We start from the raw sequence: 26,728 nt of genomic DNA on the forward strand, positions 1-26,728 counted from the left end.
CCCAACATCCAGGAACCAGGGTGGGTCTGCCTCTTAAGTCTCTCTGGAATCAGTACCCCATTCCCGACGTCTCCCTCATCTCACACCTGACTGAGGCAGGCTCCTAACGAGGGTCACTGCTCAGTCTTTCTCCTGCAAAGAGATGCCTCAAACCCAAATCTTAGCATCGACCTCTCCCTGCTAACGATTTCTGTGCCCTTCCCTCACCAAACCTTACCTTTGTTCTTCACCTACCATGTGCTTTTGCCTCTGTAGCCTACACCCCACTACAAGCACTTGTCTAAATGCCACTTGTCTCTGCATATTTATTCATTTGTTTACCCTGCAGATATTCATTCATTCATTCATTCATTCATTCCTTTTAGAAATTTTATTTTCCGTTGATCATATTTCCCTTTTCTGTTTAAGCGTCTGTAGAACAGCTTAAGAGCACTCCAGTTGTTCCTCCCCATTCAGTGGCCTGAGCAGTGGGAGCTGTAGAGCCGTCATCAGTGGAAGGCTGAGTGCTCCAGTGTTTCTCAGGGTGGATGGGTGCACAGGGCACCCGCATGCCTTCAGACCAGTCTGAGACCTTAGGCTGGACAGCAATAAATTCGAGAGCTGGGGAAGCCCGTTCACCCTGAAATTCCTCCCTGGTCACAGCCTTTTTTCTTTTTTTAAGTTTATTTATTTATTCTGAGATGGAGAGAGAGAGAGAGAGAGAGAGAGAGAGAGAGAGAGAGAGAGAGAAGGGGGTGGGGCAGAGAAAGAAGGAGAGAGAGAGAATTCTAAGCAGGCTCTGAGCTGTCAGTGCGATGTGAAGCCGGAGGTGGGGCTCAAACTCACAAACCATGAGATTGTGACCTGAGCTGAAATCAAGAGTTGGATGCTTAACCCGCTGAGCCACCCAGGCGCCCCAGGTCACAGCCTTTTCAGTAGTGGCCTGATCTTCCTTTTCAGTCTCTTCAGGCTGCCTGTAGAAGGAGAGATCAGGCAGACCTCCCATGGGCGTTCACGGGAGATGGTGCCACGTGTGTGAAGAACTTTCCGGGCTGGTATCTACCACATCCGACCCACTGAGTGAGCTTTCTTGTTGTTGCGAGGGAAGGCAATGTCCACACAGTGCAGAGGAGAGTCTGTGTTACCCAGAGCGGTGGTAGGTGGGTTAACAGAAGACGCCCCTGAGAGAGGCTGGTGGTCAACAGTGGGATCAATAACCATCAGAAGACACCAGGGAGGCTGCCTGCATCTGGTTAGTGAAGGTTCCAGGAGTGAAGCGGCCCATGGTAGGAGTGGCTCTGGTGGCAGCAGCAAACTTCAGCACAGCCCACGGGCTGGTATTCCTGGAGGGTATGATGCTCACATCACCACCATTTTTCAATGGCAAAAATGGCATGAGCTGCCCGCAGAAGCTTCTGCCAGGTTCTCTTCAGATTTATGATGTAGACACCATCACTTTTCCTTCTGCAGATGTACTGTTCCATCTGGAGGTCAAGGTTGGTGCCAGTGAGTGGGTTCCTGCTGCAAGGAGTTTGAAGACATCCTCCTCCTTCATTTGCAGGATGTCAAGGGCTCTGGACCTTGTGAAATTGCTCTTTAAGTTATGACAGGGTGCCAGAACAATGCTGTATGGACCTCTCTCTGGGTATTATGGAAAGGTCAGCAAATATTTATTTGATGTCAATTATCAGCCAGGCCCTGTGCTCAGTGCTGGGAAACATAAAGATGAGACAGATCCTGGCCCTGCCTTCATGGAGGAGGGAATCTAGTTTTCATGCTCACACATGCTATTCTGCCATGCTGACATGCCCTGCCTACTCATCAGTGGATCTATATTTTCTTCCCATACACCAATGGATCATCTTGTGCACTCCTTAGAATATTTATAGTGCACTTTGAAGACACCTGGGACAAGACCTCAAACAGGATGTAAACAGTCAGATTTGGGGGGGTGGCAGGTCGAATGTGACAGAAAACGAATCAAACCAGTAGAAAAGGGAATTTATTGGTTCATATAAACAGGAAGTGCAGAGGTGCAGCTGGCCTCTGGGATTACATGGACATCACTCGTGTGGTCAGGATTCCCTCTGCTCTTTTTAGGCCTTCTGCCTTGAGCTCTTCCACTGTGGAAATGAAGAGAGGAGTAAGATGTGTCCACAGGAAACTATAGGCTTATATCAATCCAGACTAGCAATATCTCAGGGAAAATCTATCTCTCTTAGCGTCTATGTAAAAATCTTAGGGAAGGGTTGTGATTGGCCCAGCTTGGATCATGTACTCATCCCTAAACCAATGACTGAAGAAGGGAGATTAAGAGCTCTGGTTGGCCGGGAATGGGTCACAGACTCATCACTGTTGCCTGGAGGGGAAGGCACTGTGATTGCCAGCCCAAATGGAACCATAGAAAATAGGGGAGGAGCAGTTCTCCAAAGGAAGGCAGATGTCATGATCAGGAGAAGGGGATGATGTGGAACAGACCAAAATAAAATGCACTACAGTGAAGGGGAAGAACTGTATCCCTGGTTCATGATTCTGTCCACTGCACCACACCACCTGGTAGCTAGATGATCAAATAGAACATCCCTCAGAGCACAGGTATGATCCTAAAATTGTCCAGGTCCTCATTGCTGTGCACCCTTGTATGGGAACTGTTAATGGAAAGATGTTTCCTTGCTCCAAATGTTTCTCTCTAGACTTTTCTCAGTCATAAGGGAGTACCAGGGGTGGCCTTACCTAGAAAACTGGACAAAATATATGATATGACAGGGGCACCTGGGTGGCTTAGTTAGCTGAGCATCTAATTTCGTCTCAGGTCATGATGTCGTGGTTTGTGAGTTTGAGCCCCACATCAGGCTTACTGATGTCAGTGCAGAGCCCACTTCGGAACCTCTGTCCCCCTCTCTCTCTGCCCCTCCCCCTGCTCATGCTGTCTCTCTCTCTCTCAAAAATAATAAACTTTAAAAAAAGAATAAAAAATATGATATGACAGTTTTTAGACACTAGAAATCAGGCAACTCAGGATTGTGATCTTTGAGAGAAAGAAACAAATGAGGTAAGTCCTATGAGAGATACCAGAGGGTCATATTTTGATAGTGCAAGTAAGCTAGCTGTAGAATAAAGGCTACTTACTCTAGTCTTACTGTTAAAAAGCTTTAAAACAAGCCTCTGAAAGATCATACTAGTCTTTTAATGGCATGCCAAAACAAAGTCCAGCCCTCTTTAGTGGACTACAACCAAATCCAGTACTCAACAACATAAATTTACATCGCACAGCATCCAATCAAGAATGACTAGAAGTGCAAAGAAGCAGAACAATGTCACCCTTGACAAGGAGAAAAATAAATCAATGGAAATACATTCAGAAATTCCAGAGATCTTGGAATTAGTATTCAAGGATTATTAAAATAACTGTGACAGATACACTTATGCTCAATGATTTGGGAAAAAAACATAAACATAATGAGGAAAGAAGGAAAGAAGTAGATGATAAAAAGACCCACATAGACTACTAGAGATGAGAAATATAGTACCTGAAATGAAAATTTCACTGATAGGATGAACAGCTGATTAGACACTGTAGAAGGTGAGCTCAGTGAACTTGAGGGCAGACTTAGAAACTGTCCAAAATGAAGCAAACAGAAAAAGTGATCAAGAAAAATATCAACGGAGTCTCAGTGACCTGTGGGGCAATATCAAGTAGTCTGACATGCATAAAACTAGAGCTCCAGAAGGAGAGAGGGGAGACAGAAAAAACACTGTAAAAATAATGGGCCCTGGGCCACGTGGCTGCCTCAGTCAATACAGCATGCAACTCATGATCCTGAAGTTGTGAGTTCAATCCCCATGTTGGGGCATAGAGCTCACTTCAAAAAATAAGAATAAAAATCATGGGCAAAAGTTTCAAATTTGCGGTAAACTATAAATCCAAAGACGAATGAAGCTCAATGAACCCCAAGCAGGATAAACACCAGTAAAATCAGACTGAAGAATATTACAATCAAATTGCTGAAAGCCAGCAATAAAGACAAAACCTTGAAAGTTGTCAGAGAAATGAAAAAACAAAAACCACAACAAAACATGCACCCAGGGACAGAGATAGTTTTCTCATCAGAAACTATGCAAGCTGAGAGGCAGTGACTCAGCATCTTTAAACTGCGGGGGGTGGGGGTGCGGGGGGGAAAGCCTGTTTATTTAGAATTCTACGCCCAGGGAAAATACTTTCAAAAAATGAAGATGAAATTTTTTTTTCATACAAATTAAAGGTGACAGAATTTGTTGCCAGATCTGCTCTATAAGAAATGTTATAGGGGGCACCTGGGTGACTCAGTCAGTTGAGTGTCCACCTCTTGATTTTGGCTCAGGTCAATGATCCCAGGGTCATGGGATTGAGCCCCATGTCAAGCTCCACATTGAGCATAGAACCTGCTTAAGATTCTCTCTCTCTGTCTCTCTCTCTGTCTCTGTCTCTCTCTCTCTCTTTCTCTCTCACTCTCTCCCTCCTCCTCTCCCTCACTCATGCTCTCTCCCTCTCTCAGAAAGAAAGAAAGAAAGAAAGAAAGAAAGAAAGAAAGGTTACAGGAAACTCCTTAGGATTAGGAAAATGATACCAGGTAGAAACTTGGATCTACACAAAGGAATGAAGAAAACAAGAGTTGATAAACACGTGGATAAGTATAAAATATTCTGAAGAAGATAGTTGGCTGTATAAAACAAAAATAATAATGCTATATTTGGAGGGTTAGACTATCAGAAAACGTATGACAACAATGGCCTAAAGGATACCAGGGGAGAAGAGAAGTGTACTGTTGTAAAGTTCTTAGGTTATCCATGAGATGGTATCATATCATTGATGGCCGACTGTGATAAGTGCTATGAAGCAAGCCTATTGTAAGTCCTTAAGTGATCACCACCCCACCCCCAACCCCCCCCCCCCCCCCCCGCGTCCCTGGCCCCCGCCATATACCACAGTGGGTAGCTTGTCAGTCAAGTCCCTGACAGGGCAAGGGTGCTAGACCCTTCCCCTACCCGCCTTGTGTATTTGACCACAGGGACTTGAACACAGAGTTCTGGAACAGAGAGGGAGCGATGGTGGATCTGGGTGCCGGATCCCTGGGCTCATAGTGGACTGAAGTGAGCCTGGTACAGAAGGAGGAGCTCAGCTTTCCTCCCTTCACTCCCTGCTCAGAACCCCCAGTGTCTCCCCACTGGCCCCTCAACCAGGCAAGTTATGGCAAAGGCACAAACCAGGGGCAGACGGCCTGGATTCCTTGCCCAGCAGGGCCACTAATTCACTATGTGACTTTAATCAAGTTATGCCTCTCTTGGCCAATCTGGCCTCAGTTTCTCCATCTAAAACAAGAGGGTTATGCTAGACAATATCTAATGATGGCCCCTCTGGCCTTTATTGTTTCTGTGTCTAGGCCAAAGATTTTTAGCCTAAGGCTACACTGGGAATTTTTTTTGTTTGTCCTCTACTGTGTTTGAATATTTTTCCAGTTGGTTGGCAACATTGGAAAGATTCCACAACACAAATCTGAATTTCCAGCTCTCTTGAAAAATTCTAAATCTTCACAGTTGCGTAGAAATAATAAGCTGGACTTAGGTACCAGCTGGCCCCTTTAGGGGTATGTGGCCTCTCCAGGTGACCACAGTCTCCACTTGGTCACTACCATTCATGCATGTTGCCTGCCTGTCCTAAGCGCACTTGCCCTGGGGTCGCTGCACAGACAATAGGGAAGCTGTGATATGAACCCATGTCTCTGGATTCCCTTGCCAATGTGATTTCTGCTATTTTCTATAGCCAGTCAGGCTCTCTGTACGTGGGAAGGAGAGGAGAGTGACAGTATTTCAGAGCTGCCTGGGGTTACACTAAGGAAAGCTGGACTTAGGGTGGGGGAAGAGACAGAGAACTGCACAGGCTCAGTGGCTCCCTGGTGGACCCATGGAGGAAATGCAGGCAGAACACCAGGTCCCCTGGCCTCTCCCTGGGTCCTCGTTCTCCCACCCCCAACTTGCAGCTGAGCCAAGAGGCTGGGGTTCAAGCCCCTCCCTTATTGACGGCTTTACAGATCTCCCCCAACCCCCACTAATGTGGTTAAATCATTGTCAGAGGCACAAGGTCAGGGCACCAGCTGGCTGCCCCCTGCAGAGGAGGCCAGTGGTGGTGGTGTTAGTGGGTGGGGGAGCCTGTAGGAGGCCCTGCCTTCTATCTCCACAGCCTCAGATCCCACACTCCCCAGCCCCCGGCGACCCCAGTCGTATTCCAAAGGGCTCCTATCCTGATGCTGAAAAGTAATCTCAGCTCTGGTGGCAACCTGGCCCAGGGAAGGCTCATGAGCCACAGGGCCAGACAGACCTGGAGTTGAGTCCTGGCTGCCCACCAGCTGTGTCCACCAAGGTCACTTACTGGATAGTCTTAGCCTCGGTTTTTTCACCTGTCAGAAATTTTGCCTACTCCGGGAAGCCTTCTCTGACTTCGTGTCCCCTTAAGATTTCCTCCTTCTCCAATCTGATTTCTGGGCTGCACCTAGGGGCTCACTCCCAAGCCTACGAAGCTCCTCACCTGCTCCTTCAAGGACTTCTCTCCCCGGCACGGGAGGCTGGACCAGAAACCCCTGGACAGTGGGGTGCATGCTAGATTGGCCTCATTTCCAACCTCTGCCTAACAGGCTGCCTTCCTCCTGCATTTCCCCCTCAACCCGATGCAGGAGTCACCATCCACAAGCTCCAGTAAACACAGGCACAACCCTTTAGCAGTACCCACCAAAGGCATTAAAAAGCACATACCCTCTGGCATAATAGTTGTACTTCTGGGACATTTTCCTAAAGAAATAATAAAAATGTTCATCTCAATGTTATTTATAAAGGGGAAAAATCGGACATGACCTAAATATCCAGCTGGGGATTTTTGATTGAATATATTGTGATACTTTACCTGAACACTCAGGTAGCAATCAAATAGAGTTTAGCCATTAAAACAATGAAATGGACTTATATTTCTTTGGCACCAAAAGATGTGCATAATATATTAAGTGTAAAAAGAAGATTCAAGGACAAAAGCTGGAGTGCGTTCTCTGTGTCTCTCTTTGTGTGTGTGTGTGTGTGTGTGTGTGTGTGTGTGCGCGCGCGCGCGTGTAGAGATAGAGATATAATATCAACTAAATGCTAACAGGGTTATCTCTGGGTGGTGAGATTAATGGGTGATTTATAGCATTTTGCTAATCTACACTTTTTTTTTTTTTGCAGTGAGTTACTTGGGAAATTAAAGAAATAAGAACAACAAGTATTTTAAAGCCGAGGGCCACAGGGTGGGCTCCAGGCGCCTCTCCAGGCCCCCACGTTGGAGACTGAATGAGGCCACCTGAGGTCAGCCGAGATGTGGGTGGGGAGGGGTTGGGGGGGGGGGAAGGGATGGGCGGCAGCGTAGCTGGCTCCAGCCCACCTCCCCGCAAGCTCAAGCCAGACCGAATGACATTGGCTTTGGTTCTTGGCCTGTGTCAGGCACTCAATCTCCAGGGGGGACCTTGTCTGGCCAGGTGATTGTCCCGCCCCAGCCTGCACCTGCTCCATTAATCTTCCCTGTCCTCACCTGGCCGACAGAGCCCACTCTGTCTGTTGACCTAAGAGGAGGGTGCCAAGGGCCCAGGGAGGGGCTCCGGCTCCATACCTGCCGTTGCCCAGCAGCTGAGGCCGGAGCCCTCAGGGGGCCAGGTTTGTCAGTGCTGATGGACGAGCTGCAGGAAGACTGCTGTCCTGCCATTGACGCCCCACCTCCCCTGGCCCGTGCAGTTCCTCGGAGCAGGCTGGCTGACAAATGTCCGGGAACCACACACAGACCCCTCTTCCAACGCACATCTGCGGTACCGCAAGTTTTCTCGTTCAAACCTCCCCTAAGCCCGAGAACATAGCAAGGCGGGTAATCACCATTTAATAGATGAGAAAATGGAAGCAATTCAACTGACAAGGTAGATCTGTATTTCATCAAGACTGAGAGGTGTTCGTAATATATTAAGCACAGTATGACAACAGTGGAGTAAATGCAGTATTTATATGCTCTTATATACTACTCTATACTAATTATAATCTATTATAGACTACTTTCTCTCTATTCTTCACATATAGGTAAAATATCCACCAATTGCTAACAGTGACTGGGCTGGGATTCGATCCAGGGCTTTGGGCTCAAATCCCATGCTTATTTCACTGTCTGTCTTCGCCTCTTTGTCCTGAGGTCCTTTCCTCCTTCAAATTCCCACCACCTCTAGGTGGCCTTCTGGGACTCCTCTCCAAATCTGTCTTGTGCCGTCTCAGTCATTCTAGAAACGCTGCCCTCTGACAAGCCCTTAAGGCCGGCGCCGGGCCCACCTTAGCAAGTGTGCATTCATACTAATTAGCTACACTTCTGAGAGCCCCCAGCTGGTACCCTGGGGTCTTTGCCCCTCCCACTAGGTGATGCCATCCTCTGGCATCATCCCGATGGCATCAAGCCCAAAACCCAAAGCTCATGCATGCCATTCAAAGGAAAGTTCCATGGCTCTGCACTTAGATACCATGTATCCTTCTTTTCCTGCGGTCCCACTAAGCTTGGATAACTGGCTCCCCAGCCATAGGTGACAGGGGCAGCAAGCTAGAAAATGGGTGGCCAGCTGCCAGAGCCAGGCAACCTAAAACAGTAGAAACCAGGACAGCGGAGAGAAGAGCTCAGTCCTCCCAGCAGCCTGGGGCCGCGTGACAGAGGCTGGGCACATTTGAGGAGCTCCAGGAGTGCCCAGAGCTGGACCGCAGCTCCCTGACCATCACGACAGGTGAGGTGGAAGCCAACACTTGCTGAACTTTTCTGTTTGCCACACACTTGGCGTGGGGTGTGAGCTCTGGGTAAAGAGGTACAGAAAGATGCAATATTTTTTTTTTAAAAAAACCTATTAGTTCCCTGGGGCTGCCATAGCAAATGACCACACACGGGGTGGCTTAAAACAACAAGAAGCCATTTTGCCATCCCACCAAAGGCTTTTTTTTTTTTTTTTAAATCAAAGTACCGCTGCATTCATTAATTCAAGCTTTAAAATTATCAATAATGTTCCCCTCTCATTAGAAAACAATACAAGCTCCGTGCAAAAAACTACCAAAATTTGGAAATGAAAGCAAGTCCTATAATGTCATTGTCTAGTCAAGAAATCAGTGGATGTCTTTCCAGATTCTTTCCTAAGCATAAACATGCATGTACCTTTTGTGTGAACAGCTTCATACTATGCCTCTGAAATAATGCTTATTAGCTCTTCTCCAGAGTTTCTAGATATTTTGTCGTGGAGAAGTTTGCAAGTTGCCTCGCCTGCCATCTTGCTTAAAAGCCAGTTTGTGTTTTCCACTTGGCAATATGTTGTGAACACTTCCTCATGTTAACAAGTGTTATTTTTTTCAGCACAGTTTTCTTTTTTTTTTTTCAATATATGAAGTTTATTGTCAAATTGGTTTCCATACAACACCCAGTGCTCATCCCAAAAGTTGCCCTCCTCAGTACCCATCACCCACCCTCCCCTCCCTCCCACCCCCCATCAACCCTCAGTTTGTTCTCAGTTTTTAAGAGTCTCTTATGCTTTGGCTCTTTTCCACTCTAACCTCTTTTTTTTTCCTTCCCCTCCCCCATGGGTTTCTGTTAAGTTTCTCAGGATCCACATAAGAGTGAAACCATATGGTATCTGTCTTTCTCTGTATGGTTTATTTCACTTAGCATCACACTCTCCAGTTCCATCCACGTTGCTACAAAGGGCCATATTTCGTTCTTTCTCATTGCCACGTAGTACTCCATTGTGTATATAAACCACAATTTTTTTATCCATTCATCAGTTGATGGACATATGGGCTCTTTCCATAATTTGGCTATTGTTGAGAGTGCTGCTATAAACATTGGGGTACAAGTGCCCCTATGCATCAGTACTCCTGTATCCCTTGGGTAAATTCCTAGCAGTTCAGCACAGTTTTCAATGGGGCACAGACCCACTGGATATACATAATGATTTAATCTGCCCTCTATGGTTGGACATTTCTTTTATATCTCATTTTTTGAGATATATATATATACATATATATATATATATAATGTAATTTTAGATATAAATATTAATCTACTAATCTAATATATAATAATCTAATATAAATATATAATATATATTTAATACAACTAACATATAATAATCGACTCTGTCTTCTATGGTTGGACATTTCTTTTGTATCTTATTTTTACTGTTATGAAAGATGCTGTTATGAATACCTCTGTTTACACATTCTGATGTAATTTCTGATGATTTCTCTAGGAAGAATTTCTGGGCCAAGAAGTTGGCCATTTTAAGGCATTTGATAATACAGCCAAGAAGAAAGGATGGGTCAATTTTTAAAAAAAATTTTTTTTAATGTTTATTTATTTTTGAGAGAGAGACAGAGTGTGAGTAGGGGAGGGGCAGAGAGAGAGGGAGACACAGAATCTGAAACAGGCTCCGGGCTCTGAGCTGTCAGCACAGAGCTCGATGTGGGACTCGAACTCACAAACCGTGAGCTCATGACCTGAGCTGAAGTCAGACGCTTACCCACTGAGCCACCCAGGCGCCCCAGGGTGGGTCAATTTTTTAAATAATTGAAGTAATATATGGGCATAATAAAAATTGTTTAAGTCCAGAAGGACAATAATCATGATAATAGCAACAACTGACACTCATTGATGGTCTCATGTAGTCTCCTACTTTTATAGATTATTATATTGTATATAGTGTATACTTAATATATTATACTGTAGATCCTATATTTAACGTTTATAACCACCCTATGGGAGAGGTACTATACTTAGCTCTATGTCACAAATGATATTGGGGCTTAAAGAGGTTGCTTAAGGTCACCAAGCTGGCAGGTGGCAGATCTGTAATCTGAACCCAGGGAGACTCACCCCTATGCCATGCCCTTGACCACCACAACCTACTGAAGATGTGAGCAGCTCTCTCGCCTCCATGGAAAGTTCTGTGTGGAGGAGAGACCTGATCTGCAGTGAGATGAGGCTGTGGTGGGCTGGACCAGGAGAGGTGACAGGGAGGCTCCAGGCAGGTGCCTCTGTGTGTCTAGGGCAACAGTGCAGTCAAGAGCCAGAGACGAGAGCTGGGAGGAACAGGCCAGGGTGGGTTCCACAGGGCCGAAAGTGAGGCTGGCGCCTAGGTTTCCAGCGTGGGCAGGTGGGTGGCTAAGCAGAGCTGTTGCAGTGGAGGCTCAAGGAAGAAGAGTAGGCAAGGTCACAGAGAAGAGGCCATGCTCTACTGATGATGAGCTTTCAAGCCTGACCTTCCCCTCCTTCGAAGGCCCATGTGGCTCCACAGCCAGCCTCTTTTCTTATCGCTCACGGGGTCTGGCACGTAGATGACACTCATGGAGACTGGCAGAGCCAGACCCTCTCTTAACTGCTGTCAGTACATAACCCACTGTCAGATTGCTCTTAGGAGGGGAAATGGCTGGGAAACATACTCCGTTTTCTTGGGTGTTCTCACCCTCTCGTCTCCCCTGGGCCCAGGGGGACACCCTGAGCCTGGCAACAAAGCCACAGCCCAGAAGGTGGCTGATAAGAGATCCAAAGCACAGGAAGCAGCCTGGCACTCACATTCCTTCAGTTCAATTTCATCAGAAACACCACGGCTGGGGCAGAGTGCTTGGGTGGTTCGGTCGGTTAAGCGTCAAGATTCTTGGTTTTAGCTGGGGTCATGATCTCACGGTTTGGGAGATGCATGGCACAGAGCCTGCCTGCATGGGATTCTCTTTCTCCCTCTCTTTCTCTCTCTCAAAATAAATAAATAAACATAAAAACACACACACATACACCACTGCCACCACCAAACACCTATCACGTGCTAGGCATTCAAGGGGCACGGTGATGCCCTGGACATGGCCCTGGCCTTCAAGCTATGCCCCTAGGCCCAGACAGCTAAGAGTCATAAAATAAAAGGGGAATAAATTCAGAGCCATGGGACAGAGGAGTAGCCGTCAATTCTGCATGGAGGAGTCCAGGTGGAGAAGCTGGGACACTTGGCTCTGGGCCCTGCTTTGCCATTAGCTCTGGATGTGACCTTGGGCCAGTCTATTCCCCTCCCTGAGCTTTGGTTTTCACAGCTGTGAAGCCAAAGGTCAGCACTCAGGGGTCCTTGAGGCCATTTCCAGCCAGAGCATGAGGCAATTCTGTTCCTGGATCCTGAACCCTTTGAGCTACTGCTGGCTTTTGGCTCCCACCTTTTTAAAAGCAGGGAGGGAGGAGAGGCTGGGGTGGGGGTGGGGGCACAGGGACTGTAAAGAAATTCTCAGACTGGTCTGTCGCCTTTTTTGTGTGGACAGAGGAACCGGGGAACGCCGGGGGAGGGTGGAGGGGAAGGACCGGGATGGAGTGAGGAGGGGGAGAGGAGGGCGTAGGAGGAGACAGGAGAATGAAATAAAGGCGAACTCACAAAAGGACGTGGAAAGTGAGTGACAAGTTTGAGGCTGCAGGCTTGAGGCCGGCCAGGCCTTTAGGGTGAAGAATGGAGACAAACGAGCTGGATTTTCATGCTTGGTGGACGGTGAATGAAGAGCATCTTTTAAAACCCTATCAGGAACTCTTTGGATTGTCATTAGATCTGGAGAGGGGAAAAAGACGGAGGGAGGAGACTGCTGAATTTGGCCCCCTGGGTATGAAAAGATCCTGATTCTCTGCTGGCGACAGGGGGGCTTGGGGCCCTCTCCTCAAAGGTTTCGGTAAATTATTTGTTATTTTGAGGGCCCTTGAAATTCAGTGGCAGGCTCCCCCTGCTCTCGGTGGTAACACCACGCTGGAGCTAGGAGTGGGAGGGAGGGTTGGGGTGGGCACCAGGTTTCCAGCTCCTTATGGGGTGACCAACCATCTGGGTTTGCCAGGGACTCGCAGTGCACAAACTGGGAAAGTCCTGGTCAAACCAGGATGGCTGGTCACCAAACTTTCAGGTGGGGCTGCTTGGGAGGAGGGGGGAAGGAATCGACCTACCCAGGGCCAGTCCTACCAAGCCATGGAGTAGGGCTGACCTGGTCTTGGCCTTGGCCCTGGTCCTGGCCTCCAGCGGGTCACCCGGCTCATTTGCTCAAGCTGGCAGAGAGGAGAATCCAAAATGGAAGGTTCTTAGGGTGCCTGGGTGGCTCAGTCGGTTGGGCATCTGACTCTTGATTTCGGCTCAGGTCATGATCTCACGGTTTGTGGGTTTGAGCCCTGTGTCTGACTCCACGCTGACAGTGCAGAGCCTGCTTGGGGTTCTCTCTTTCCCTCTCTCTCTGCCCCTTCCCTGCTCATGCTCTATCTTTCTCTCTAAATAAATAAACATTTTAAAAAATGGGAGGTTCTTTGTTTGTACATTTGTGAAAGAGCCGATTGGAAGTATTTGAATATGACTGGATACTAGATCATATTACAGAATTGTTAAATTTCATCAAGTATAAAAATGGCTCAGTGGTTCTGTTTTTTTTTTTTAAATGTCCTATCATAGGGCACCTGGGTGGCTCAGTCGATTAAACCTCTGGCTCTTGATTCGGCTCAGGTCATGATCTCATGGTTCGTGGGTTTGAGACCCAGGTGGGGCTCTGCACTGATAGCATGGAGCCTGCTTGGGATTCTCTCTCTCTCTCTCTCTCTCTCTCTCTCTCTCTCTTCTGAAACCACCTGCCCCCCCTTTCTCTCTCAAAATAAAATAAAAATACAAACTTTTAAAAAAGTTCTATCATTTAGAAATGGATATTGAAGAATTTACAAGTGGGATAATAGCTATCTGGGATGCGTTTAGAAATACTCCATATTCCACACACGAAATAAAAATGAGTTTGCAGGGTTGGGGTTGATAAGGTTGGGGTAAGTAGATGAAACAAGGTTGGCTCTGAATTGGTGGCTATGGAAGCTGAGTGACTGCATGCATATTCTCTCTCTCCACTTTGTACATGGTTGAAAATATCTAAAGTCACAATTTAAAGAAAGGAAAGGGAGAGCACATCAGTGATGCAACGTAGCAGCGGTCAAGACCTCCAGCTCTAGGTCAGAAGAGCTTGGGTTCAGTCCATCTCCACTTCTTAACGTGTAACATGTCACTGAGTTGCCCTCAGCCTCAATTTCATCATCTGTAAAATGGGAATATCATCAATTCTGCTCCCGAAGGCTAACTAACAGAAAGCGCCAGGACTGTGATTCAACATTGTAAACACTCAACAGAAGTTAATTGCCATTAAAAAAGGGAGCTATGGGCGGAGGGACACATCCTTTCATGCTTCAGAGCTTTGATTCCCTGGGGGTGTGTGTGTGATTTCCCGGAATCAACCTTCCCTGGAGAAGTCCACTACTGGCGCTAGGCCTTACCTAAGCAATGAACCCAGATGGGCTGCCTCCTTTCCCATGCCCTCAGCCTCCGTGGAGCCCCCTGCCTACCCCTCTCTTCCGTTTTCAACCTTATGTGTTTGGCAGAGATTGGTTTTTTCCTCACCTCCTCCAGGTCTTAGTGTCTATGCTTGTGTCTTCATGCCTTTGTGTGGATAGTTTCTCTTGTCAGTCAACCGTGAACTGCAAGAGGGCAGGTCTTACTCTCCTTCTGGGGTCTCCCTCACAGGCTGAGCCCCAGAAAGTGTGAGAATATGGTAGTTCACATGTGGGGACAGCACACACACTCAGTCACACATGCACACACATACGCAGAAGCATGTGCACATGTGTGCACACACATGCAAACTTTAGGCTGGTATATTAGCATCTGCTCACAAGTGGGACCAGCAGCAAAGAGGTCAGAAGCCCCGGGGTGACTCCATTGGTTAAGCGCCTCTCTATTTCGCCTCAAGTCATATTCTCACAGTTGTGAGATGGAGCCCCCAGTCGGACTCTGCACTGACAGCACGGAGCCTGCCTGGGATTCTGTCTCTGCCCCTCCCCTGCACTATCTCTCTCTTTCTCTCTCAAAATAAATAAATATTTTAAATAAATATTTTAAAATGAGCAAAAAAAGAAAGCCTAAAGATGCAAGGAGAAGGGAAGGGGGGGGGGTCGCTGGCCTTGCTGGTCAGGGGCAGGGGTTCATGCTGCAGGGCTGAGCAGGGCTGTGAGCAGCAGAGTCTGGGGCCCATCAGCACCTGGAGCCAGGCTCACTGTTGAGACCTGTTCTCAGAGTCCAGCGTCAGGCAGAGAGTAATGACAAGGCACTTGCCTCCATGCCAGGAGATTTTACCAAGAGACCTGGATTTTGGAGGCCAAAAGCCAAACTTCTGCCCAGTGATGGCCACTGCTGCTGTTACAGTAGTAACAAGAATGGGAACAATAAAAGCCACCACTTTCTCTGCATCTGGCCCAGGTGCTGAGCACTTGTCTTGATTTCTTTCGTCCAATCCCGACAATTGTCCTCTGAGAAAGGTAACGGTGCATCATTTTACAGTCGAGACAACGGAGACTCAGAGGTATTTGTTCACTGGTTGAAGGTCACGCAGCTGGGAAGGGACAGAGCTTGGATTTGAACCCAGGATTTTTGTTTTCGGAGTCAACGCCCTCAGCTGCTACACTCTAGTATGCAATTTATGCTGAACAAAAAGGATACCGAGGAAGGATTTGCGGTTAAAGTTGTGTGATGTTTACAATTTGCTTCAAAATAATCTACAGAGGCAGTGCTGGGGGGAGTAGGTAAATATATGGGTAAAACGTACGTGGGCTCTGAGTTGGAAATTGTTGAGTCTGGGTGATAGATAAGATGAGAATTCATTATACTCTTCTTTCTAGTTTTGAAATTTTCCATAATCAGTTTTCTTAGCTCCGGATTCTACCCTGGCTATCCCATCACTGGGTAACCTTGAACTTGCTGAACCTCTGTCTGCCTCGGTTTCCCCACTGGGCCTTGCCCCATCTGTTTCAGGATCACAACGCTGCTCACTCTGTGCCCAGGAAATAAAGAGCGTAATAACACCTGGATCTGCTGAGACACAAGTTCCCTTTCTGAGGACAGCCACGGACCCCTTCTCACTCAAGATCACTTTTTGCCTCCCACTCTCCAGGAAGAAAAACGCCTGGCAGGGCTGCCTGTGTGTTTGGTCTGTGTCTGGACTCCTGGTGTGGAAAACAGAAGCGTGTGTGGGAGGGACGTGCAGTGTACCGCTAACTCCACCTGTGTGGGTCTCCTCTTCTTTTCCAAGTCGCCACCTGTTCATTCCTCATTCAAAAGGGGCCTGGGGGCCCCAGGCAGAAGGGTGGTGCCCAGACCCTGGGGGAGGCAAATGAGGCTTTGGGCCTCCCAAACACTGGGGATGATAAATGGGGTCCGAGTCTTTCAGGCTTCATTATAGAGTCGCCATGGGTTTGCCCAAACCATGGCAACCGATTCAAGCAATGATTAACCTAATAAAGCAGAGGCAAAGGGGAAAAAGATGCATTCAAGACCCCAAGTCAGGCCCTGGTTCTCTAGAGGCAGTAAATTTCTCTTCAGTGGGTACGATGTCCAGGCCCCAGACGTCCTAAATCTCTGCCTGCAGGAGTGGGGGTGGGGAGGCCTGTGAAAGTAAATGGATGTCAGAGATCAGCTGGGGTGGCTCAAATGTGCACTTAGTGGCCCCCCCCCGTCCCTCGGCCCTTGGAAGCCAACCTAGCACTAGAGACATCTGCTTTAGCTCCAGGAGTTAAATCACCTGGGCTTTCTTCTTTTGAATCCTGGTGTATTTGGCCCTGAGGAGGTGAGTGTGTGTGTGTGTGTGTGTGTGTGTGTGTGTGTGTGTGTGACATGCACATGTGTCTGTCTGACTCTGGGGTGTGAAAAGTGGGCAGCAAAATTTTGCTACTGCCAGTATGATGGGCAGCCTCTGAGAGGGACCCCAATGACTCCTGCCTTCTGGTATCTATGTCCTGTGTAATCTCTTCCCCTTGGCTTTGGGCTGGATTGAATCATTTCTTTCTAGTAAATAAAATGTGACAGAGGTAATGGGATGTCACTTTTGAGATTAGATTACAACAGATTGTGGCTTTGGTCTTGGTATCTTCTTGCTTACTTGAATTGAAGACAGCCAGTTGCCATGTTGTAAGCTGCCCTATGGAGAGCCCACATGACAAGGAACTGAGGAAGGCTCTGGTCCAGAGCCACTGAAGAACTGAGGCCCTTAGTCCAATGGCCTTGAAGGAATTGAGTCCTGCCAACAGCCCAAATGAGTGAGCTTGGAAGTGAAGTGAGACCATATTCCTGGTTGACACACCATGACTATGGTCATGAGACACTTTGAGCCAGGGGCACCCAGCCAAACCATGCCTGCGTTCCTTACCCACAGAAGACCTGCATAATGAATGTTTCTTTTTTAAGTAGTTAAATTTTTTGTGTGATTTGTATGAGCAATAGCTAAGTAGTACAATAGAGGCAGCATAGCTGGTGATAATGTTAGGATAGCAGGAGCCTCAGTTTGTCTCCATAATTAACAGGGCTTGAGCATGTCATATAACCTTTCCCTAGTCAATGTGGGAAAATCAATGCCTTCTTAGCTAATCATCTGTAGGAATAAGATAAAGATGGAGTGGGTACTATAACGAGTTCTTCTTCAAATTGCTGGCAGGCACATGAAGGGTATGGACACATCTGTCATCTCATATGAATCCTCATAAAGCCTTCTGTGATAGGTGTGCTTTTCTTCATTTTTACAGATGGGGAAACTGAGGATTGGAGAAGCTAAGAAACTTGCTCAAGGCGATAGAATTAGGAAGTACTGAGGTTGCGATAGATATCAAGCCCTATGCTCTAATGGACTCTCTCAGGAGAGATCTCCCACACCTGACCAATGGCATTGTTACTAGTGAGCTCAGAAATAATCATACCATTGTGATAACCCAGTCCCACCTAATCCGATGGGGCATCTTCTAAAATAGACCCAGAAGCAATGAAGGACAGGTTATTTTGGTGCTGAGGAGGGTATGACACAGGAAGGATAATGGGTCTCCGTATAATCTATTTATTTACTCAAATATTCATTGGCCTTATGTGGTAGCTAGTCTGGGGAAGGGTAGAAATTTCTAAACAAATAATTGAAATGCCTTTCATTCAATAGTCAATTCACTTACTCATTAATGAGTTCTAACTCATGAATTCATTCTAAAAACATGCGGCATATGGTTGAGAGTGGGCACTTATCGGAGCCATGAAGGACAGTTCCTGCCCTTGTGAAGATCCCACAAACCAGTGGAAGGCACAGATGAACAAATAGGTAATTACAAAGATATTCATATGCACAGGGTATGATGGGAGCAGGACCAAAGACGGAGGAATAGTCCAGAGAAAATTTCTTGGAGAAGGTGATGTCTGTGTTGGGGATTTGGTGGGGGCTGGAGAGTTTGGGCAGAGAGAGCAGTGTGGGGTGGGAGAGGCATGGAAGGGATATCTGAGTGTGTGAAGGGAAACCTTCAAGTAGGGCAGTATCTCTGGATGGTAAATGTCAAGGCAGATAAAACATTATGAAAAAGAGGCTGGTGGAGCAGTACCCTGGCCATAAGTGTAAGCGATTTGCGATGATTACAAACAAATAATAATAGCATATATAATCCAAATGAATCCTGACAACAACCCTGTGGTGCAGAATGCTAATTAACCACCAGAATCCATTCTTCACTTCTTCCTAGGCATACAACTACTCTTTCAGTTGGGTGCAATGATATGACCATCTTTTCCCTGTGGAATATGAGTAGAACTGCAATGTGCTACTTCTGAGTCTCAGCTTTAAGACCGTGGGCGAGGTTTCTCCATGCCATATTTCCCCTTCCATGACAATGCAGCCTCAACCATGTGGATGGAAAAGACTTAGGAACCGGTGGAGGAAGAAGGTGGAAGGAACGTAGGTCCCCAAATGATGTTATGGAGCAGAGCTTCTACCCACCTGGAGTACTCGCCTCAGTTTGAACTACTGGTGACTGACTTTAGCTTAAACCCTATAAAGCAATGTTGTCTTCACTTTACAGATGAAGAAATTTAGAGAAATGTTAAGGAATATGTTCATGGTCATACTGATAGTTAGTAAACCAGCTGAGAACTAACACAGATTCATGTCACTTCACAACTCACGTTACACCATCATTCCTTATTGGAAATGAGCTTTATCCCAGGGATGATTGCAAACCACTTGAAGATTTTAAATAGGAGAGTGACAATGTTGTATTTGCATGTTACTCTGGCCGTAGCATGGATGATAGAGTGACAAGTGTTGAGATTAGAGATAGGGAGATCAGGGGTGCCTGGGTGACTCAGTCAATTGAACATTTGACTCTCGATTTCAGCTCAGGTCGTGATCTCATGGTTCATGGGATCGAGCCCCAAGTTGAGCCCCACTGGGGCCCCCTATTGGGCTCTGCCCTTGGGGTTTTCTCCCTCCTCTCTGCCCCTCCTCCTGTTTGTGCACATGCACACACACTGTCTCTCAAAATAAATAAATAAATAAACTTTTAAAAATAGAGATATGGAGATCAGTTAGGCAGTCTCTCCATGGGAAGGATGAAAGCCTAAACAAAGCAGTGGTCATAAGGAAGTAAAGGCAAGCCCAGATTCAAGAAATAGTGAGAAGGACAAATCAGCAGGGTGAGAGAGAAGAGTCAAGATGAAACATAGATTTCCAGTGTGGATGCCTAGGTGGTGATACTTAATGAGATCAGGAACAGAAGGCAGCGTTCGTTTGGAGTTAGGGGAGAGGAATTCTACTTTGGACATGTCTCACTTGGGGTGCCCAAGGGACATTCGGATATATAATCCTGGAACTCAGAAAGGAACTCAGAAAGCTGAGGAGGGTCACCAGGAAGGGGTAAGTGGCCTCTGGCCTTTGTACCAATTTGCACTGTACAGGGGTGGAGAGGAAATTCAACCTCCTACAAAAGCACCTCCTCCTAAAAAGTCCTGGGAGAATAAGAAGGTTTTGAGACAGTTGAAGATCCTACCGATAATACTTGCCATTTAAAGCAGCCTAGACTGTACTAAAAGCAAGCACGTTAATCAGTCCAATTAGGTACTACTATTTATTGTCCCAACTTCACAGTTACTGAAAACCACTAGCTAATGGAAGTGCCAGGCTGCAGACCAATGTCTGTGTAGTTCTGAAGTAACTGTTCTCAACCATTCTGCCATCCTGTGTATGCATTTTGAGGGTTCCCTTAAGCATTTGTTCTTGCAATAACTAAAAGTTCTTTGTAACCCAAAGAAAACAAGACCCGTATTGATGGCCAAGTTCCAAACCAGTTTCCCCAGTTAGGGGTGCTGCAGCCTAAACTTCCAATGTTGCTCCTCTTCAGACTTCTCAGATGCTGTCCGAAGTTCCTAACGTGGTCACTCAATTCTAGCTCCATCATTTACAAAGGATAGTCTTTTGGCCTAGACAAAATATGGCCTTTCTGAGGTCACACGGTCAGTAAACAGCAACAGAGTCCATGCTTTCCCCACTACACCAGGGAAACCTGACATTATTCTGGATCTACACATCCACAGGGGGTCTTCCTAGGGACTACGCTCTAGAAACGTGGGCAGAGCAGATGGATGTTGGTTTTCCGCGTTGAGAACACTAAATTCCCAGGAACGTCTCTCGCTCTGAACCAACACGGTACTTTCAGCACCATGGTCAGGGGCGCGCCGGCGCTTTCAGGTCGTCTGAGCCCAACAGGGTTAGCCAGGCAGCCGCCCTCAGCTTCAGCCTTGGCCCTCAAGATCTCTGAAGCAGAGCGGGCAGAGAGCAGCCTGGGACCTCTTCAAAGGAGGGGGTGGGGCGGCCAAAGGCAATGGCGCTAGACAGTGTTTGGCCTCCCGAGACACAGAAGACGCAGCTACAGCCAAAGCAGGAACAACTACAAACTGTCCCAGCACAGAGCAAAGAGCTCTAACCTGCGAGTCTAGTGCCAGGTCACAATCCTAGCTTGTTTGCTCCAGTAATTCACCAAGTGACAGAGGCCCTTGTGTAAGTCACCTACTTCCAAGACTTTGGGTCTCAGTTTCCATGAGTGTGAACATCATTGCCCTCGTTGCCTGCTGTAGGAAGGGACCTACGACAAGAAGTGCCAGCCTCAGAGTACCTGGGTGGCTCGGTTGGTTTACGTGTCCAATTCTTGATTTCGACTCAGGTCATGATCTCCCAGTTTGTGGGATCGAGCCCCCATTGGGCTATACACTGACAGTGTGGATCTTACTTGGGGTCCTCTCTCTGCCCCTCCCCTGCTCATGCTCTTTCTCTCTCTCAAAATAAATAAATAAACTTTTTTTAAAAAAGTGTCCAGTCTCAAGTGTCCCACTGTCTGTAATCTTGGCCCCTTGGAGGCAGAGCAGACAGGGATGGTTAGTGAATGCCCCCTTCCTTTTCTTGAGCACAGCCTGCAGATATTTAAAAAGGAAGAGGATGGGGGAAATAAACTCAACAGAGAGTATCAATTACATATATGTAAAATTGTAATTATAATATACTCAGCACTTATTCTGTGCCACATTCTCATCCAAATCCCCTTATACCCTCCCGACACTGTCCCCGCTACTAAGGCCTGAGGGTCTTCTCCGCTGCTTCTGGTTGGGGGGAGGGGGGTTATAACTGTGTCCACGGCAAGCATGGCCTTCTCGTAGGCACCCAGAAATCTAGTGAAAGTGTATTAAGGACTTCCTCCATATTCTCCAGTGAATTAGCTGAGGTTCAGGGACTTGTCCAAGGTCACACAGCCAGGTAGAGTGGCCCTTGGGGGGAGAGGAGGGGCAGAGTGCGCCCCCGCCCCGCCAGCCTTTGTGCCAGCCCAGCAGCCAGGCTCCCAGACATTAGCATTCCAATGGCCCCGGGACGCTTTGTCTTTCAACCAAGGCCGGCTTGGGAATGGAGTGGGATGGGGGCAGGGCACCATAAATCTACCTGCTAGTGTGAGCCGATGGGGGTGGGGTGCTGGCGCAAGATTCATGTGCTGTTTTTCTGGAAGTCAAGCTTGGGCTCAGACAAAGGCAGAAGAGGGGGAAGAGTCTTTCGACCCGAGGGTCTTTCCTGGCCCCGCTTGGGACCCTGTCCGGATTTCAGAGAGCTGGGGCACAGGCGACGACTTCAGACTTCAGACTGGGGGAGGCCCTGTAGGAGCTGAGGCTTAGTCCGCCGGCGCGGCCTTCCAGCCGAGACTGAGAGCAGCCTGAGTGATTTTCAAAGCCTCTGAAAGCAATATGCCCGCGGCGGGTGGGAGGCGTGGTGATGGTGAGGCTGGGCTGGTTAGTTGTATCTGCCACTCACAGAGATGTTTCCAAGCTCTTCTAGATGAGTGGCTCCTTGGAAAGAGGTGTGGACGAGGTTTCTTACCTCAGAGCAACTCCATACAGGGTGATGGAGCTCACCCCGGCCAAGGGAGCCCTAAACTTTGCAGTGATTCTGGCAAACCCTAAACCTTTCTTTGCTTCCTCTTGACTTGGAATGTAGAGTTGACAGACAGCTCTGGGGTCAAATCCCCCACCCCACCCCCACCCGGACCCAAGGTGGCCGCCCAGCAGTCAAGTTGGTTAAACTGTCCTTTTTTTTTTTTTTCTTTGTAATTCATGGGGCGGAGGACCAGTCTGTGTGCGTTTAGTGACTAATGGCTCCTTAATGAGCACCCTCAAAAGCAGGAGGGGGATTGGGCAGTGCGTCCATCCACCTAGAACATGGAGTCAACACTTTTGCTGTCTCAGGGAGTCGTTTGCACCTGAGGGAGTCCCCCGCCTATTTGAACACTAGTTTCCAGAGCCTTTCACAAGAAGAATGATCTTCCTGCTTCAGGACTGCTCTAAATCTGTAGTCCTGGGCCCAAACACCACCTCTCTCGCAAGTCTCCCAATCCAGCCCCAGGCACCAGCTATCCTACCTCTATCCTGTGCCTTGTACCTTTACCCAGCACCCAATATTTTTGGCCTTGAATAATATTGTCTGTATACTTGCTGCTTTCCTGCAAAGACAGAGATGGACCTTCCTGCTTTTTGTCTGTCCATGCTCTTCCCCCCAAAACGCCCAGCAAGTAGCAGGCACTGGTTTGGTCCCTGCAACTAGGAGCTGCAGACACCTGTCCCTGGGTGGTGCCCCAGGTGGAAAGTTGGCTGCTGCAGAAGTCACCAATAACCCATTAATCTTCTCCCAGATTAAAGCCGTGAAACGAAACAACACCTTCATTCATTCTTTTCTTTGGGGCCCTTCTCCCCGCCCCCAATTCCGGTCCCTGGTAACTGAGACCTATCTCCTCAGAGCTACCTTTACTGGGATTAGAGGAAAAATTCATCTAGAAGTGGGGATGGCAAAAGAGAAACAAAAGAGGCGTTGACTCCGATGCAGCTGCCACTTTTGTACTCTAACGGGAAAGCTACCTACCTGCCTTCCTGCTGTCAGCCCCTAACGGGCGCCTCGCCTCTCTGGGGTTGGCCGGCTTCTTCCCCTGGCCAATCCAAGGAGGCCTCTGGGGTTCAATTCCCAGGGTAGGGTGCCCGCCCTCCATTTTCCCATTCCTGAGCAGCAGGCAGACTCCTCGGATTCTTACAGCTCAACCTGCTTCCAGAGGCCTGGGGGTCCCACCAGACACGTAGAGGTGCTCCAATAGCGCCCCCCGGATAATCTTCGGTCCCGCTGCTCACCAGCCCAACTCTACCTTGGGAGTAACAGAGAATGCATGGCTGGAGACCTTGAACAGTTCCTTGGTAAGTTTTCAGTCAAGACTGCTGGGTGTCCAGGGTGTCAGAGATTTCAGCAGGAACCTCCACCCTCTCTGCTCCTCGCTGCTCAGTTCTGAGCCGCGACGCCACCGCCCCTGAACCGGCTCTGTGAAATGAGCTCAGAAGATGTGCGAGATCTCTAAGCACTTTGGGAACATTCCTGGGATGCCCAGTCCGGGTTCCGTGTCTCCAAGGGCTCTGACCTTGTGGCCAGGCTATTACTCGTCCTCACCAAATGCAGCAGTCGCTCTAAATCCAGTTAGCGGTGTTGGGGAAAGGGCCAGCAAGAGGCCCTAGTTGGAGTCTTTGATCTAAACCACTGTCTAGAATAAGACAAGTCACTGCCCCATAAATAAAATAGGGAATTGGACCAATGATTTCTTAAGAGCTTTCCAGCTCTTACTTTCCAAGTGGGTTTACCTGACTTGCCCTCAGGACTCAGTCTTCTCTGCCTTTGAGCACAGTGTCACAATCTTTTAGCCCAAACTAGAGGAGAGGCCCAGATCCCCAGAAAGTATCATCCCTGTCCTTGGAGTGAGCCCCCCCCCCCGGCCCGCACCCCAGAGGCTGTGGTCCTCCCTTCTGCACAGTCCAGTTACTTAGCTGAGGCTTTTTGAGGGTACTTTTTTTTTATTGGCTCAAATCTCATTCACCAGTCTCTAAATAATCTTATGTACAAAATATAGACTTCCCCCCCTGCTGTGAAATCTTATCAATAAATACAAACGTGTAAAGGAGGGGAGGGGGGTATATAATTTACCATACCAAAATTCATTTCAAAAGATATCATATAATTTACAAACTGATTTTTTCTTCTCTCTTCTTCTTTTTCTTCTTTCTTTCTTTCTTTCTTTCTTTCCTTCTTTCTTTCCTTCTTTCTTTCTTTCCTTCCTTCCTTCTTTCTTTCTTTCTTTCTTTCTTTCTTTCTTTCTTTCTTTCTTTTTCTTTTTTTTAAGACAAGGGAGCTTCAGTCGCAGGGAAGGAGGAGAGACATTCCTGAGCCAGGCGGTCTCTGCCGCAGTTCACAGCCTGGTCTCCCTCCCCCGGGACGGCAATGGCTCTGAAAAGTGCACCGAGAGAAGGCGGAGGATCGCCTTCGTGGATTAAGGCAGCAGACCGGCCAGAAACCAGGGCTTAATACGGAGAGGGTCAGCGGCGTCTTTCCAGAAGAGACGCTGGGCGAGGAGAGCAAACCGGAAGAGATCAAATACTGGATTAAGTCACCTTGGTTGGAAGGTTGGTAAGAGACAGACTGGCACACTTGAGTGAGGGTAGGATGGCTGGAGACAGTGTCTCCGGCTGCGTAGTGCTACCATTCTCGTCGTCTTTGCGGGAGACTTGGGGTGGTTGCAGGGAGGGGAACGCTCGAAGCCTGCAACGCCCACCTGCTTGCGCAGCAACCTGCGTGCGGTGGTCTGAAGTTAGCGCGACGCAGAGGACGGGGGATTGAATCCAGCCTGTCACCCTCGTAGGCGCCTGGGCTCATCGGGTGTCAGCGAGCCAGAGACTGGAAGGGCAAGTTCGCATGAAGGCCCCCGTAACCGCCCCCTCCCTCTCTCCCGAGCACCCACCGCCCAGAGACCCGCAGGCCCCTTCATAGAAAGTCTGAGAAAGCCAGGGCGCCGGGGCGCAGACCGGTAGGGGAGGCAGGCATCTGCAGCCCCGGACGCTCCTCCAGAGAGGCGGCGGGGCTCAGGCTGCCCGCCTGGGAGACCGGAGAGTAGAGGGAGCCCCATTCTCCCGGGGAGCCGCCGTCCTGGCTGCCCAGCTCTTCGCAGGGCGGCGCGGGCGGCTCCAGCCCGTGGAGGTTGTGGTCTGCTATGCGCAGCGCCTGCGTCAGCGCCCAGATGTAGTTGTGCGCGAAGCGTAGCGTCTCGATCTTGGTGAGCTTGGCATCGTCGGGAAAGGTGGGCAGGACGCCGCGAAGGGCGTCCAGCGCGGAGTTGAGGTTGTGCATCCGATTGCGCTCGCGGTCGTTGGCCTTCTTGCGCCGGCTCCGCCGCTGCTTGCTCAGAGCCAACTCGTTCTTGGGCCGGCTGCGTCCCCCGCGCCTCGGCCGGAGCTTCCTCGAGGCTCCTCGGCAGCCGCCCCCTTCCTCCTCCGCGCAGCCCCCCTGCACGCGAGCCGGGCTGGGCGGAGAGGACGCAACGCAGGTCACTTCGGCGTCCGAGGCGCCCTGGAAGGGCTGTTCTGTCTCATGGGTCGCTTGGACAGCTGGCACGCCCGAGGGATGAGGCGCCATCCTGAGGCTAGGGTGAGAGGTCCGGGTAAGCGTGGGTGGGCCACCCGCGCGCAATTCCCGGTCCCCGGGTCAAGTGAGGGGGAAAAAAATGACGAGAAAGAGCCACCCCTCCGCTCCCGCCGGATCACAGGACCCCTTTCCCCCCTCCACCCGTCGCTCTGTGACCTCCAGGTGTTACCTTGTTCCCGCGCGCCAAAGGGTAGAAGCGGCGAGCAACGAGAGCAGTGGTGAGCTTAGCTGGCCTTTTCGTCTGTTAAGTCCAGCCAGGATGCAGGAGCCACAGCCTGGAAGTTTCCCCAGCCCAAGAGAAGCGAAGAGCAAAGGGGGTCCCGGGCCACTGTTGCTGTCTTTGGCGCGGCTGCGAGACCATTCGGAATTTTTTCTGAGCCTCAAGTCGTGTGCCCCTTGGCACGCTTTATCTGCTCGGCCCGGGCCAGGAGCGTGCCTGCCCCGTTGCTGCCCGAGCCGTCGGCCAATCAGCGCCGGGGCCAGGGGGCCGCGCCACGCGAGCCCGCTCCTCCCCCGCGGGGCACAGCTGGATTCCGGACAAAGGGCCCGGGTCGGGGGAGGGGAGCGCCGCTCTGTTTGCTTTCTCCCCGCGGGCTCGGTCCCAGCAACTCTCGGTTCCTCAAAGAGCCTCGCCCAGGGAGAGGAGCCTCGTCTGGCTCGCGTCTGGCCGCCCCAGACCGCTTTGCTCCTATTCAGTTTTTCCTTGGCATCTGTCCAGCCCCTCCTTTGGTACCTCGAAGAGGGCTTTGGGAAGCCCACGGGGACATTTAGGCTCAGAGAAGGAGGTGGCTTGCCCCAAATCACGCGGCGAGACATGGGACCAGGT

General features: G+C 49.0%; 1 protein-coding gene across 1 annotated transcript; it reads right to left on the reverse strand.

The window, feature by feature from the left end:
• Positions 1-24,575: 24,575 nt before the first annotated feature.
• NEUROG3 (neurogenin 3) lies at positions 24,576-26,270 on the reverse strand. Its single transcript, XM_045439793.1, has 2 exons — positions 26,072-26,270; positions 24,576-25,900 (listed from the first exon to the last, which is right to left on the reverse strand). The coding sequence occupies exon 2, from the start codon at positions 25,891-25,893 to the stop codon at positions 25,246-25,248; it is 648 nt and encodes a 215-aa protein (XP_045295749.1). The 5' UTR covers positions 25,894-25,900; positions 26,072-26,270; the 3' UTR covers positions 24,576-25,245.
• Positions 26,271-26,728: the final 458 nt, after the last annotated feature.

Source organism: Leopardus geoffroyi, chromosome D2, assembly GCF_018350155.1.
Source record: "Leopardus geoffroyi isolate Oge1 chromosome D2, O.geoffroyi_Oge1_pat1.0, whole genome shotgun sequence".
NCBI classification, from domain to species: domain Eukaryota; kingdom Metazoa; phylum Chordata; class Mammalia; order Carnivora; family Felidae; genus Leopardus; species Leopardus geoffroyi.

Coding starts and splice junctions, on each gene's coding strand:
- NEUROG3 (XM_045439793.1), bottom strand. CDS start 25,893: ATGGCGCCTCATCCCTCGGGCGTGCCAGCTGTCCAAGCGACCCATGAG.